This window comes from Pundamilia nyererei, unplaced genomic scaffold, assembly GCF_000239375.1.
Source record: "Pundamilia nyererei isolate P.nyererei 1_Seehausen unplaced genomic scaffold, PunNye1.0 scaffold00113, whole genome shotgun sequence".
Taxonomy (NCBI): Eukaryota; Metazoa; Chordata; class Actinopteri; order Cichliformes; family Cichlidae; genus Pundamilia; species Pundamilia nyererei.
The window spans coordinates 23,241-39,413 of record NW_005187514.1 but is presented as its reverse complement, the minus strand read 5'-3'; the positions used below and the strand labels follow the sequence as shown (position 1 = coordinate 39,413).

Sequence of the window (16,173 nt, the reverse complement as noted above, 5' to 3'; positions counted from 1 at the left end):
GTGCCTTTTTAATGCTTGAATGATTCTTATACCGACTTAAAAACCCAAGAACTGGACTGAAAATGAGTGTAAAAGCAGTCAATGTCCACATAAAAACTTCAGAAAGCTTTAAGAACTATTGCTCAAAGAACTATTTTGTACAGTACTGTAAATCAACATTTATCACATTCATACGCTGAAGACTTGGGATTACTTTTTTTCAATGTGTATGTTTTTTTTTTTTTTTTTTTTCAGTGTCTTTAAAACAACAGATGCAGTTCGTAGCGCAGATTCTTTTGGTTGCTTCGTTTTATGCATTTATCCATGAGCTATTTCTTAATCTGTGACAGCCTGCAGATGTTCTTCACACACTGCAGAGTGAACCTATAGAAACCCGATCCAAAGATGACTGCAGGCTGAGGTCAGAGTGGGTGACAACACTCATTCACAGTTTTTTACAAATCAAATCAAACTAGGTGTGACAGTCTGACCTGTGAAAATAAACTTAGAGGTTCAGGGCCATCTCTTCGCTTGACTGTGCTGCATTTTACAGGCTTACAGACACTCAGGTTATTGTGGCAGGAAATATAAACAGACTTCTCAACCTTTCCTCGACACATAAAGACAAGAAACTAATGAGAGGACTGGAAAAACAGTCAGCCTCTTTGGTGGGATTTCTTGTAGCTCCATCTGTGGGAAACTGCCTCCCATGGCAAGTAATAAAATACAATAATCCAACTGATTTGAGACATTGTCAGTTATAAGTCATGGCAGCAGAAGCAGATCTTTGTTATAATAATGTAGTTAGTACTAAGGACATGAAAGCTTTGTTTGCCACTGAGCCATGCTAGCTGACATCCATTAGCCTGGAACCACTGCAAGCCAGTTAGTGAGCTTCACCATTGCCAGTAAACACAAAAAGATAAAAACGATAGGGATCTGCAAATCTCAGTTTTGGATGAATCAGAAACAAAGAGAGAAAAATGTTTTGGGGACTTGGAAGAGAAAAGGCTTTTGATTCATTAAACAGGTGTGGTGGATGTGTGGCTTCTAATTTAGCAAACATAGCCATGATCTACCACCCAGACACACGCACACACTTTACCAACCTGCATGATTTGTTGAGGCACGTTCAGTGATGTTCCGCACTTTCTCATTTCTGCTGCACAGAACACAACACTTAAACAGAGCAGCTTTCATTTACATCAACGCAACAGCTGAAAGAGGTCAAACACAGCTGTGTGTAACAGAACAGTAATGTGCACTCCCAAACAAACAAGATGACCCTTATTTTTTTTTTTTTTCATATTAAGACAAAGCTTAGATTTTGATTAATTTGACAAATGCAACTACAACGAAAATTTTCAGATGATGGGTGAATGGAAGGGCATGAATACTACCTGCCATCACTCATCTCGCTGCTCCACTTAAGTCTTGAATTGCTTATTGTTATTACACTAATAGCACAGCAGCTCTCCCCTCTGAGGGGCACAACTCAGCAGACCCACAGAGCGCTCAGATTACAGTGCAGACGACTGCAGGGAAACATCACCATCTACACTATGTAATGTCCACTCTCTTGGGAGGTGTGAGGCAGCAACGGGTGTGGAGTGACACAGACCTAACAGCCATTAAGGAGTTTTAAGTGGTATTTCTGCACAGTCACCAACACTTATTGGGTGACAATTATGATATCAGTCACACAAGCCTAGAAGCCAGTCATTAACCCCTTAACAACCACTGGTTGGGAGAAAAAGAAAACGTGTAGTCCCAGATGCCAACCACCTACCAAATGAAAAGTTTAGTTATTTCACAGTTGCTGTATTTAGGAACAGCTGATCAGCCACTATACCTGTGTGATCGGCCTAAAGGGCTGACACTATGCACTCCTGCCTATGCTAAGTCCAAACCATAACCATGTTTGATGAGATCTGAGTCAGCTTCGCCCTGAAGTTCCACTTTTTGTTTCTCTGTTGGAAACAGTCCAGTGTAATGGAAATTATCTGTTGTCATCACATGATACATATATACAACTTACCACTGTGACGACAAAGTATATTGCTCAGCCAGTGTAGAAAAAAAAGAAAAGAAAAAGAAGAGCAGGGAAACTATTTTCAGAAAAGTATATGCACGTTCAACTAAATACTTTCAAGAGTGATTACACTGAAGTTTATTTTAGTAACATACAAGAGAATTCTCTTTTTTAAAAAGTAAAAATAAAAGACAATTTAAAAGATTCAATTGTTTTAAACAAAAGAAAAGTACGAAAATTTGCAGACAAATCTGCAAAACTGTTCACTAATACAAATTCAAATGCTATTTTTTCCACAGGAACTTGTCATTAGTTTTCCAGAGACTCTTGCTGTCCTTCTCCGCAGACACGGTTCTAGCTGCAAAGTTGGTGGTGATGCAAACTCTCTGCACTTCTTCTAAATCTGTTAATCTATTGATACTCTCCTCATTACCCTCATTCAGGATGTCCCAGAAGTCTTTGCGACTGCCCTTCGATGCCCGTGCTGTTGTTTCGACCTGGTGTGTAGTTTGGGTGTGTAAGGTTGCATCAGAGTGGGAAGTGAGTGCGGACGGTGAAGGCGTGGTAAGATTGGTGCTTACAGGTGCTACGGGTGGTGTTTTTGGGATGTGTTGAGAACTCTTGGGTTTGGGTTTTAGTAAGTCATCTAGGATCGAGGTGTCTCCTATCAGCTCTGTTAGGTAGGAGCGATTAGTAGAGATGGAAGGGGGCTGAGAATTTTCTCTCTGCTCCCTCAGCAAAGTTTCACTTATCCTCAAAGATGACTTCTGCTCCTGCTCTTTTCCTCGTGCTGTGGGTTTGGATACCATGGCGGAACTGCCATGGCTGAGGTCCGAAGAAGAAGGGGTATCTCTGTCTGTGCAGTTCAGGCGAGCAGAAGCCTCCCCAGACCCAAGACCACTGCTGCTGACTCGATCGCCGCCAAGACCACCACCAGCTATGTGGGCTCCAGAAGTAGAAACACTACCTCCCTTTGTCCGCTTGAGTCCTCTGGCACTGCAGTGCGTCTCGTCCTGCTCCTCTGACTCAGGACTTGGAACATCACTTAGAGGTTCCAGCACATTCCTTTGTGATATTCTTTGCTTTTTGCGAGGTTTTGGAATATCGCCTTTTGAGTTTCTAGCCTTTTTTGGTGGCACAGGAGTTTTTTGCGATGTTTCAGGTTTAGTTCTGAAATTCTTTTGAGTGAATGTCAAATTTTTTGTGGCTTTTGAAGCATCGTTTTGTGGATTTTTGATCTCTGAGTTAGCAGCTAAGGGGGAGGCTTGTGCTGAAACAGGTTGTGGGAAGTTGTTTTTGACCGTATCAGCCAACTCAGGGAGGTTCAGTGAAGTGTAATACTGGTGAAGCAAGGCCAGCCTCTGGGTTGAATCTTTGCTCAGAATTTCAACAGCAAACTGGTGGACTGTGGGAAATTTGAATTTTTCTGCCATTTCCTCCAGCTGGTGCCTGCAAAAAAAGAAAGAAAAGAAAACAAAAGGGGCGATAATGAAGGAAGAAAGTGCAAAAAAACCACATCTAAAAATAGAAAATTGTGTTAGATACTGAAGACGACAGGATATTTTAACAACTAATGGTTTCTCCTAACCTCTATTCACAAATGCACAGTAAGATCAAGGCTAGAATCTGGCATCTGTGACCATAAAATGCCTTAAAATCTCAAATAATACCTCTTCAAAAAGCCACAAGGCCTATACTATTAACCACATATTGAGTGAGGCCTAACTAATTATAAACATCCCATATTCATGCTCATATCCAGAAAGCAGTGCAGTGTGTAGTATTTTTCATTAGCTCCTAGGCACCTATTAAAACTCTGCTCTAACAATTATTGGGGACAGAAATACCTCCGTGGTGGTAAAGCAGAATTATAGTGGTGTTACTAGCATTTGTGGCTTTTACTGAAAAAACAAAACAAAACAAAACAATAAAAGTAGGAGCAGTATAACCTGATGCGCATGTGGATTTTAATCATTAAACACCAAGGTTAACTGAGGCGATAGCAATTTAAGTAGTGTGTATTTGCTTCCTGGTGAGCCTCCAGGCGGGGATACAGCCCTCGGGGAGTGAGACTGGAGCCACGAACAGTGTCTGTGTGTCTGCGTTTGAGTATTTAGAAAGGGGTGGGGGTGATGCAGCAGAACAGAATCGTGTATTTGAATGCTCTGCATGTGAACGTGTGCTAATACTTGTCAGGATATGTGTGTGTACGTATCAGAGGGCGTTTGGAAGTCCTAAGGCGATCATTTTGGTTAGTCCCAGGAGGGCTGCGGTTGTGAAGGGGAAAACTCCTGCACTGTTGGGCATGGTCATAACTGGGTAATCTTTGGCACGATGCTGGGAAATAGGTGGAAGGAAAAGCTCAGAGGTGGTCCCTCACTAAATACACATACACAATTACTGAGGCCCAGGTGGGGCACTCAACACTATATCTCCAGTAGGTTTTGGCCTCATTCCTCACTGCTAGAAATTGCTCTTTCTTTTCCTTTCCTCCCCATTACTCCTCTAGCCAACCTTCCTCTCACTTATTATCCTACTTTTTTCTTCCCATATCAGAATTTTTTTTACTCTTCTGTTGCAGTTTTTCCCCTATACCTTCATCACCTCTCCCTCTTTTACCCCCCGGCCTCTCTTATCATCATGTGATTTTTCTGCCTTAAAATAAGTTAAACTCTTTTACAATTCACTACCTGCGTATGGCTTTGGGAGTCTCGCCAAAGATGAAGGTGTTGTGTTTGGTGTGATGCACACTCTTGGTGGTAAAGGTGACTGGATGATCCAAACTGAGCTCTTGCAGCCTCATAGTGGAATGACACGGCTCACTGTCTGGCAAGCTCTCCGCCAAGCTCTGGCACAATCAAACAAGAGTAAAGTTTCAGAGAAATATTGATCCACTCTCTGTCAAGTTACCTAACAACAACATAGTTTATAGTCATTACCGGTGGACCAGATTTGCAGGCATGAAAGAGCATGTAAAAAATGAAGTACTGTGCTGCAATTAATGGACAGTCTTAAGTCACTGGTCCTAAAAGTCCTATAATTTACGCTAAATCATAATGAACAGCATTTATTTACCCCATAGTTCTACTCTTTTTAAAATTAATTTCACTGATCAACTCGGTTTCAAATCAGCACAAACTGCCCAACAGTAATCTACAAGTACCACTCCCATGTAACAGAAAAAAAATGTGTTTTATAAACTGGGTGAAATGATCCTTTAACTTGCCATCAACACAGGGTTAAAGGTATGACGCTTGACTGAGGGCTCTATATCATACTATGTGAAGAATCAATGGACCAGATCAGTGTTTGACCTCTTGTTTGTACCTCTTGGGTTCCTAGAAGGTGATTGGCCGGGAGCTGCGAGTACATTTTGCGTTCAAACACGTCCCGTACAGCAGCTCGACTGATTAGCTCTTCTGCTTTGCTGCCACCCACAACGCGCTGGTTAGAGTGGGTGTACACCACCTCCTGTACACCTCCTTGAAATGAAAAAAAAAAGTCCATCAGAATTGGTACAAGTTTGTTATTAAAAGTGTTTAAAGTAGCACTGGAACTAACCTAGCATGCAGTCAATAGTTCCATTCTTTTCTTTAGATGCCAGGGTTGTCTGACTTTTCAAAGTTGTAAATGAAACAGCCTTCGGCATCAAAGCTTCCTTCTCTGTTGTGCCCGTCACAGGTCTTTGCCCAAGTTTTTGCAATTTAACTCTGGATCTCTCCATGTGTGGACTTACATGTTCCTCCTCTGAAGATGAGAATGTCTCTATATCTTCTGTGTATTTTGATCTTCTTTTATCCCTTTCACTTGCACTTTGCCTCCTTTTACTGCAGTCTGTCCTTCCTCCCCCCTTCTCTGCTCCATCATGTAAATATAAAGTATCCTTTTTGGACCACGACTTTGCCTCTAAGTCGAAGTCTTCAGATTCATCTGAGTAACCACCAAACTTGTGTTTTTGGCGAAATGTAGTTTTGAGTTTATTAACTTTATTTTTTTCTACTTTAGAGTTTTTATTGCCATCTTCATCCACAGTAATTATTTCACGTATCTGCCGTTTCAGACCCGTGTCACCGTCTTGTCTCCCATTATCTCCATTATCTCTTAATTTTCTGTCTGAATTGCAGGATGTGTCCCTGGTTTCTGTTCCCAAATGGACACCGACATTTCCTGTCATGGAGGTCGACGTGTCTTCCCTTTTTTTCTCCTCAGGATCTTCCTCAAAGCAGCTTCCTTCACCTTCTGGACTCGTTTGTCCTTCTAGCGCTGGTGCTTCTTTGACTCTTTCAAAGAGTTTGGAGAAACCATGCTGTTGGAGACTCATTCGACCAGGACCTGTTGTAGCACTCCTGCTCCTATTGCAATCATCTGTACTGAGGTTTGAGGCCTTTCTCTTGACCCCCTGCTCCGTCTCATCCTCTTCACTGCTGAAGTCCAGCACCCCTGTGGAGACTTTTGATGCATCGCTGTTCTCCTTCACTGGTTTATCATTTGGTACATGGACTTTTGTAGGTGAAGAACCTCCAGCTTGCTAAAACAGGAGACACAAGGTAGAAACAGACTGAGAAAGAAAGGACAAGCAGGGCAGGCAATACATTTCTCTTATTAGTTGCATCTTGTTGTAAGTGAACTGTAGCTTTAGCTCAAAAATCCACCTGTATCACCACTGAGTGACCCAATCAGGCAATCTTTCAAGTGATACAAAGCTATTTGTTAACTTTCAATAATGTGGTTTAAAGCTTCTATAATGATAAAAAGAAAAGGGTCATAACGTGTTCCAGTGTTACATGAATGAGTCTCTGGCTGCCCCCCAACTGATTCTAATTTCAATTTCATGAACTAGGTGACCCAGGTTAGCTCATATTTTTGCAGGTATCCAGGTTCTTTGAGTATGTCTGAATTCACTATAGTGTTTCAGGGTTTTCGTTATTTGTTTTTGGATTTTTTTGCAAGGAAAAAGCTGCTCTGACTGTTCTCAGTGGAGTAGTAAAAAGGACAGCATAGTGCACACTGCAGGCCTGGCTGGGAAAAGGATGATAAGGGGTACCACTGTATAAATAAATAGCTGAAAAGTGGAAGACAGACTTCATTGTGGTATGTGCCTTACATTAGCGCAAACAAGTAATGGCACCCAGCTGTTCATATGTGGTGGTGACACAACAAGAGCCTTATGCTTCAGTTTCACTAATAGAATAAAATGTTATCTGTTATCTTCCATAGCATACTCCAGAGTCTACTGCACTTGATGTGTTTGCAAGTATTAATAGTAATTAATTGGAAGTGTGCAGTACAAGTTGGTCACTTTCACTCTCTCAGAACAGCAGCTGAGATCTGCTTAATGAGACTGTGTGGCTGGTAGACTGACGGACAGCAGGGTTCACGTGGGAATGAGAAGACAAGCGGTCTGCTTGGAAAGAATGACAGAGTCAGGGATGTTCTGAGTTTCTGAGAAGAGAAGACTACTCACGCCAGCTCCCTTTGTCTCCTCCTCCGTGTCTTTGCCTGTGTGTGTACTCATCATAACACCAGCCTCCACTTGCCCTTCTCTCTGAGAGGAATTCATCAAAACAAACATTTCAGTGAACAGCATCAACTCAGTTCTGTCACAACCATCAGCACAACAATATCTTTCACTTTTGGTATTTAGTATAACACTGTGAGAGACAGGTTAGGTCTTCTGCAGGATACCATTTTTATAACTGTACGTTTAAACATATCTTTAATTTGAAATGTAAAGGGAAATCCTATTTGGGCAATATCCTGCTTTTTAAAAACACAACAAGCAACCTAGAGTACTGTGACACTGTTGTATGTATAAATCAAGATTTCTGAATCCTGCTAACCACCCTTGCGGACGCAGCTACAGCCAATTATTTTAACAACACCTGAATTCAAAGATTAAGAGATGTAGTGCTTTTATTATGCAGATGGAAATATGTACACCCAGTTTTCTCTGTGCTCTGAGATGATGAAACCAGGACAGTCATACCTACCTAGTGTAGTTTAAGTCTTGATATTGAGTTGAAAATCAAAGCAAGTGTTAAATGCCTCCAAAGGCCCAAGACAAGAAACAGTAAAAGTCATTTTGGTTTGTGAAACCCTGAATTGCGACTGTGGAAATAAATCAGTGGGATGATGTGAGTCCAGGCGGGCAGCAGCACACACAGTCAAACAGTAAAAGGTCTGTCGGCTATCTAACCTCTAAAATCTTGCGGGTGAGACAGGTCCCTTGAGTTTGCAGCCTAAATAGGTTTTTGATCCCAAACAGTTCATCCTTATGGTCACCATGCCCCCGCACTGCTTCGAAATACCGCCGGGAGCTCTCTTTGCCAACTACAGAGGAGTGCAATTGCTGGAAAATGGGAGAGAATGTGGAAATGCAGCATCTAATTTATATACTATAGCTTCATCTGTATATACAGTATTTAAATTGCAGATTACATTATGTCTATGAGTTTACAGTAGTCTGGTACCTGTTTGTAAATTTGTCGTAGGTATATGACCTCTTCCACAGTCCCCAGTGAGATCAGCCTAAGAACAGTCACATCCCTGCATTGGCCAATGCGATATGCCCTGAGGAGATGTATAAAAAGTATGATGCTTTTCAACAGCACAAAGTGGCACAATAACACCAAACATTCCTGCCTTGACTTTGGATGCAGTATGCAACAGTTAGGAATTACCAGAATATTGTTAGGTTAGCTAAAGAGCTGCAGCAAAACACTACTATGAAATAATATCTAGTCAGGTGGCAGCCTACCTGTCAATAGCCTGAAGGTCATTGGCTGGGTTCCAGGTGGGGTCAAACAGCACCACAACATTAGCACCAACAAAGTTAAGACCAAGACCACCTGCCCTAATAGAAAATACACATATTAGTAGGTTTCAATACCAAATACTACCTAGGATAAAATTAATTGCTACAAGTGTTGGTATTTCCAACTGACATGGTGGAAACCAGGCAGAGGTTGATGTGAGAGGAGCTGTTAAAGTCTCTGACGATCTGGACTCGCTCTTTGGATTTGGTGGATCCGTCCAGTCTGCTGAAGTCCAGGCCCACAGCCATGCAGTAGCTCTCCATCACATCTAATAGCTAAAAGATTCAATACACAATAAATGACCATTTAGGAGTTTATTAATCAGTAGATTTGTATAGAAAATAGATCCTACACGTGTAAACTGAAGCAGCATATCTAAAAATATCTGCTGGACTTCAGTCTTTACAACTTATACTTACAGATCTACAGTGAGGCTAAACACTGAGCACTACACTGGCCTGTATGGACACCATGATTAGCATTAAAGTAAAACCAAGGTCATGAAAATATGACTTCATATCATGCTTCCTCCCTTCTGCACACTCTGCCTGCATCCCACGCCCACATCAAAAATTAAGTACTTTCAGTTATGATGTGAAGACTGAGAAAAAGAAACTTAGGCTCAAGGTTATAACTAACTAAAACTAATATAACACCTAAAAGTGAGTGTGAAAGTGCTGTAAAATTAAATGAAAACAAAACCTAACTGAGATAACACAACAATACTTAACATAAAAATATTACTTTTAGACTTAAGCCTATGTGACCGTGTATTATCAGACTGCTCTGCACTTTAATCTCACCTACATGATAATGACAACAAATCTAAAACTATTAAACATTTAACGAGTAAACCCACTCTGAAACTAATTCCAGAATTATAGCAGACGCAGCAGCATTTCAACAGAACCTCACAAAGACACCTGATGTATTCCTGGAGAGAGTGAAATTAAACTGAACAGAAAGCAAAAACTATAATAACTGCTGATTGATATACCTGAAGCTTAAATGAGCTATACTGTATCAGGTGACTACAACCATTAGACTGCACTCTCAGTCTAATTGTCTTCACCACAAACTTATAAATAAACATGATGTAATGAGAAAACCACGTCCTCTAGACCTTTTTTTCTATAAGCAATTCATCTAACAGAAGACGCGATTAGCAGGGTTCAGGCTGCTCCTTTGTTCAATTTTATTTTATTGGCATAGCACCAATTCACAACAACAGTTGCCTCAAAGTACTTTGTATTGTAAGGTAAAGACCCTACAATATTAGAAAAACAATTGCATAACCCCCTATAAGCAAGCACTTTGCAACAGTGGGAAGGAAAAACTCCCTGTTAACGGAAAGATTTAGAACTGGTTTCTCAGGATCACTCTGAGACAGGATGATATTTTGCAAATGAAGGAATGCAGTCCTACACATGTGTTTAATATGCATACAGAAGGACATATCCTGGTCACAAAGAACTCCAATACTCCTCATAGTGTTACTTAAGGTCAAGTTAATGCCATCCAGAGTATCAGGTTAGACACCATGTTTCCAAGATTTTTAGGATCAAGTACAAAAACTTCAGTTTGGGATGATTTAGAAATAGGAAATTAGAGGTAATCCAGGTCTTTAAGAAATGCCACTAATTTAACTGGTAGATTTGTATCATCTGGCTTGATGAAAAAATAATGCTGGGTATCATCTGCATAGCAATGAAACTGCACAGAGTGCTTTTTAATAACACTGTCTAAGGAAAATATGTATAATGTAAAAAGACCCTAGAAGAAGACTCCCTATTTAAATGAACAAATTGGAATCTATCAAAATAGATACGACTCAGTATTTAATTCACTCATTGCACAACATATAAACCTGCAATCACACATCCAAAGTCACAGAAACAAAAAATGCAAACGCAGCTCTCACCTTGGTTGAGAGAGAAAAAACAAGCACTTTATCTCTCTTTTGTAGATAAAATTTGAGAAGCTTCTGCAGCACCTAAAAGAAAGCATAAACCTGTTAACCCCCTTTAGAAACTGGCAGTGAAGGGATCACGCAGCTGTTTTCGTGCTTTACCTTCATTTTTCCACTGTACATTGGGTCTGACAAGGCTTCAAATGCTTCATTTTTGCATCTATGCACAAATTCTGGAAACTTCTGGAATACCTTTGCACAAACAGCGCTCACATACTTTTCCTAAAAATAAGTGAGAAAGTCATTTTAATGAACAAGATCTTGAGAGAATCGATCCAGAATCACGTGCAAAGCAACACAACTCTACCTGTTTCTTGCTGGTGCCTGGAGTAGACTGAAGGAGTGCTACATGGTTCGCAACTTTTCTCAATATGGCCAGGTAACTAAAGTACAGCTCCTTCATATGAACACCATCAGAGTTTGTCTATGATAGAAGGAAAATATTATTTAATGTAAGAGACAAAGCATCTTCTTGTTGATTTTTATACATGTGATTTTTATGCAAAAGCATAAAGTTTCCTTTCTGTTTTAATGGGATCTATTACTTAGTGTATTCTAGCAGACTATAATGAACTTTAAAACAGTTACTTAATGAAAAAAAAGATTGGGCACCTTCACAAAGACACTTTATATGAACTGCAGTTAAAATACATTGTGATATTTTGATGTGATACTTTAAAGTGGGTAAAATAAAATGTAAACAAACAAACAAAATATCCAATAAAAGTGATTTTGGTCTCAACATATAGAATCAAGTTGTGTTTCGTTGCTTTTTGGGACGCACGATAGCAGAAGAGAAAAACTAACTTTATAGCAGCAGCTTCTGCGGGTGCGTCTGCTGTGACAGTCACATTTTTCTGATGACCTCAGGAGTAATGTCACATCTTCACTGCCGAGCACTGCCTGATACACTGTCTGCTGAAACTCTGTCATAGAGCAATATACCACCTTCGATGAAACAACACATACATACATATACAGAAGGGAATTAAGTCAAATAAATCTGATTGAATTAAAAAAAAATGTAATTATGAAAATGATAAAAGGACATGAAGTGATAAAAGTGTTGGTCAGTCTGACGTCTAGTCTTACCCGGTCGTCCTTCTTGGGCAGCTGTTCTTTGATAAGAGCTTTAGTCCTTCTGAAGAACCAATGAGAAATCTTCCTCACCAGGGCTCTGACGGCCTTCCTCCCTGTAGCGAGAGCGCGTTTGGTTGCGCTGTGCCTCTGCCCTTGCTCAATTGGATCTGAAAATTTGTTCTTGAAGTGGCCTAAGCTACCAAGACAACCTGGTATAGCCCTGAAGAGAAAAGTAAACATAAATCTGAATCCCTGCATAGAAGTTAAATAAAAACATAATGCAATTCATTAAATTTAATTGAAAATGGGGCAAAGTCTACATATTAAAGTAAGATTTTTAACAGTAAGAATTAACGGTTCTTGTTAGTAAGACGGTAAGACCAGAGGCAAGCATTTGTGGAGGTGTGGGAGTGCATTAGTGCCCATCTCTGCACATTGATGGGACCATTGATGTTGAACAGTCACGGATGTTTTTCAGGGAAGGCTGAATTCAGGTGCTAAAATGGTCTAGTTAAAAATGCCTTCTTTAGGCTGCTCCTTTTAGGGGTCACCACAGTGGAGCATCTGACTACATCTCACGCTATAACTAGCATACTGCTCTCCAACACCAACCCTCTGCATGTCCTCCTTCACTTCGTCTATGAATCTTCTTTGTGGTCTTCTTCTCAACCTCCCACCTGGAAGATCCACATTCAGCATCCTTTGACCAATATATACATTATCCCTGCTCTGGATGTTCAAAAAAAATCTCAATCTTCCAACTTTGTCTCGAAACCGCTCAACCCAAGCTAAAATATCTTAACGTCTTCAGATCTGCCACCTCCAGCTGCACCTCCTGTGGGAATTAGTGGTGCTATCTCCAAATAATACAACACAGCAGGTCTTAAAACCATCTCATAAACCTTACTTTCACACTTACTGCAACATTTCGGGAACACATCACTCCGTACACTCATCTCCACTCTGCCAGCACTCACTTCTTCACTGTTATGCACTGTCCATTGCTTTGAATGGTTGATCCCAGGTATCTAAATTAATCCACGCTACTACTGCCGCTCCTTGCCTGTCTACCCTCACTACAGATTGCAATGCCATCTACAAATCTTATAGTCCACATAGACTTCTGCCTGACCTCATCTGTCAACCTGTCCATTACCATCACAAACAACAAAGAGCTCAGAGCTGATCCCTGATGTAATCCCACTTCCAGCTTGAACTCACATTTCACCAGGTTCTCGCTGTCCTCGTACATGTCCTGTACCAACCTCAGTTTTCTCTGCCACTCCTGATTTCCTCATGCAGTACCACAGTCCCTCTCTTGGCAGCCTATCATGGCCCATTAAAAACAAATTATGAAACAATAAAAACAACAGAGGAGGCCAAGAAATGTTGAGCAACTGAAATCCTACAGTGGTCAAACACTTGCTGAGGGCTGTAAAAAGAAAGGGTATAGTGAAATAGCCTCCCATATCCAAACATGTTCCCGACTTGCATTGCTTTATGCCTCTCACATTTTTTAAAAGACAAGTTGTGATATAAATTTTAAGGTTGTAATTTTAACCCACCAATCCATAACACACCACAGCTCCTCCAGGTTGTTCTGTAAAATAGTTCCAGTGAGACCAATTCTGACCTGATGGAAATACAAAGTTAGCATTAGAATCCTGACTCAAAGTTGAGCTTGCTAAAAGGTTAAGAAATTAATGTGTACAGCCTCAAAGACAAAGTGCATCAACACTTTCCACTATCAGTTATTTGATACCGACTCATTAGTAGTCCATACTAAATACAAGAACTCTGAAATAACAACACAAGCTCTCTAACCTTACATCTTAGCTCCTTCATGGCCTGAGTGATCTGAGAGTCTGGATTTTTTATCTTGTGGGCCTCATCCACAACCACACCAGACCAGTCAATCCTGTAGGGAAAAGGCAAAGATATAATCTAGGGCATAAATAGATAAGGCAAATTTATTTACGGCACAAAATTGATCTAAAATGCAACTAAGGTGCCTTAAAAATAAATAAAAACTAAAATGAACAATTTCTTAAGGAGCCTAATTTATAAATAGTACTAAATGTACTATACATGTTTTTTAAGCGTGGGTCTTACTTATTAAACTGATCCAGGCAGAGACGAAGAGTTTCATAGGTAGTGAGGGCAATTTCAACTCGCCCTTTCTTAATGCGGGCCAACTCCTCCTCTTTCCTCAGTCCGTGGACCACCACACACTGGAAGTGACCCCATGTGTCCAGCTCATCTTTCCAGTTATAAAGCACTGACAGTGGGGCCACAATAAGGAACACCTTAAACAGAAATGTCACAGAAATGTCAAAATTGTGACTGTGATATTCCACTGCTGTCACTTGTTGCACTTTATCAAATACATAGTGTGTGTTTTTTTTTTCTTGACAATTTTGTTAAAACACAGGTCACATTTTTATGTAAGCAAGCTTTTAAAAAAAAAAAAAACCTACTTTGCTGGGATTACTTTGCTCAGATGACTGCTGACTCTGCAGAAACTGGGGCCTGTTGTTTGCAATGTCCTCCCATGTGCCTGTTTTGTGCAATACAGCAGCCAGAAAACCAATGACCTAAGGTGAGATCCAACAGACGACAAAAATGAAAAGGAAGAGAGCCACAGGAAGCAAAATTAAAAACAAACACTGGCACTTTAACAGTTCTCACAAAAAAAATAACGTGCTTTGTACCTGTACAGTCTTTCCCAGGCCCATGTCATCTCCCAGGATGCAACCTCTGGAACGGATGTAGTTATTGTAAATGAACCTGATACCTTCCTGCTGGTAAGCTCTAAGGTATCTATTGATGGTATAGGGAACTCGGTCTTCATCAGTATCACTCAGCTCTAATGGGACACATAACTTGGGGTCTATCAGGCTGGTAGGAAACCAAGGTTTCTCATGCATGAAGTCCCTCAAACCAGGTCTCACAAGTTTTGAGACAGGTATGGCTTCCGCCTCTTGTTCGTCCTCTCCCACATCTTTATTAGTGTCTTTAAATATCACCCATGCTGTATCCTCATTAAGAGAGCTGGAGGTCAGTTTCTGGATAGTGGCTTCTCTCAGGACACCATGTCTTAGGTGTAGAGCCAGACAACTGTCACCTTCACGCCATTCTGCTGCAAAATCATTGTGACATTATATTTATTAATGATGTAGATGTATTAAAGAACTTCACATTAACTCCAGTCATTAAAATGACTGCAAATTTAAACTTGGGCAAATATAATACTAGCTATAACATATAACAATAATCTTCGCAAATACTCTTTAAGAAATTGGTCAAAAAAAGGAAAGAAACGTCTTTGCAGGAGGGGGTATTTACCACCAACTGCTAAAATATGGCTAATCACTAATTTGTGAATGTAAAAATGAACGTAAAAGCTACTTGATAGAAATATAAACATTATCTACGGAGAAAACAGACAGAATAGGAAGAAAAACAGAACAAAAATACCTTTTCCAACTGCAGAAGTTGAAGCCATTAGGAGGAAGCAGAGGCTGCACTCTCTGATCTTTCTTCCGGTAGAGGAAAAGGCACTGTAGCTTGTTAGCCTGCTAGATTAGCTCAGCCATCATATACAAAAAAGGAAAACGGTTAAATGGAGACGAAAAACCTATCTGTGTGAGTCACGTGATTCCGAGTAAGTCGCTCATACTTTCTCCTCTTCCAAGCGTCCTTTATTTAGGGAAAAGGCACAACAGGCTCACAGCAGGATCAGCTCCACTGCAGGCTGCTCAGTGTTTATCTGTTTTCACAATCTATACCGCACTTTCGACAAATTTCACCGACGAATCTACATTTAATAAATGTAAATATAAAAATGTCGTTTGTGCAGCTTTGTTGATTTGATTTAAATCATTTATTAAACATTGTCTGGTTTAATGATTCGATCGATTTCATCTCTTTAACCATGCGTCTCTCTTGTGTGGAAAGTGCTGCTGAGGTTTTAATGTGCTCTATTCACGAAAAAAATGATCAAAATGAGATAAAACATCTCAAATCTGATTTGGAGTTAACGAAATATAATATCAACTAACAATTAACTTCATATGACATAAACAATATACAGATCGGTCACATTTGTCTCACCCTCGTAGTTCCCCGGTTTTTGGAGGTACTCTGAGCATCTCAGTGATTTTTTTTTATTTATTCCTTTGCATTTTGCCAGGCTGACTCACATGTTGTGACCAGGGTTGATCACAATGTGTGAGTCTAAGGTGGAAGAGCAGATGGTCTACCTATCTGCCAATCAGAAGGTTGGCAGCTCAATCCCT

General features: G+C 40.3%; 1 protein-coding gene across 1 annotated transcript; it reads right to left on the bottom strand.

The window, feature by feature from the left end:
- Positions 1-2,224: 2,224 nt before the first annotated feature.
- Positions 2,225-15,637, bottom strand: ercc6l2 (excision repair cross-complementation group 6-like 2). The gene is made up of 20 exons (XM_005741697.1): positions 15,353-15,637; positions 14,587-15,014; positions 14,353-14,469; positions 13,988-14,181; positions 13,700-13,793; positions 13,441-13,508; positions 11,888-12,095; positions 11,603-11,743; positions 11,103-11,219; positions 10,898-11,017; positions 10,748-10,819; positions 8,956-9,101; positions 8,769-8,864; positions 8,482-8,581; positions 8,208-8,360; positions 7,476-7,556; positions 5,573-6,539; positions 5,339-5,493; positions 4,702-4,859; positions 2,225-3,460 (listed from the first exon to the last, which is right to left on the bottom strand). The coding sequence occupies exons 1-20, from the start codon at positions 15,378-15,380 to the stop codon at positions 2,296-2,298; spliced, it is 4,608 nt and encodes a 1,535-aa protein (XP_005741754.1). The 5' UTR covers positions 15,381-15,637; the 3' UTR covers positions 2,225-2,295.
- Between the last annotated feature and the right edge of the window lie 536 nt (positions 15,638-16,173).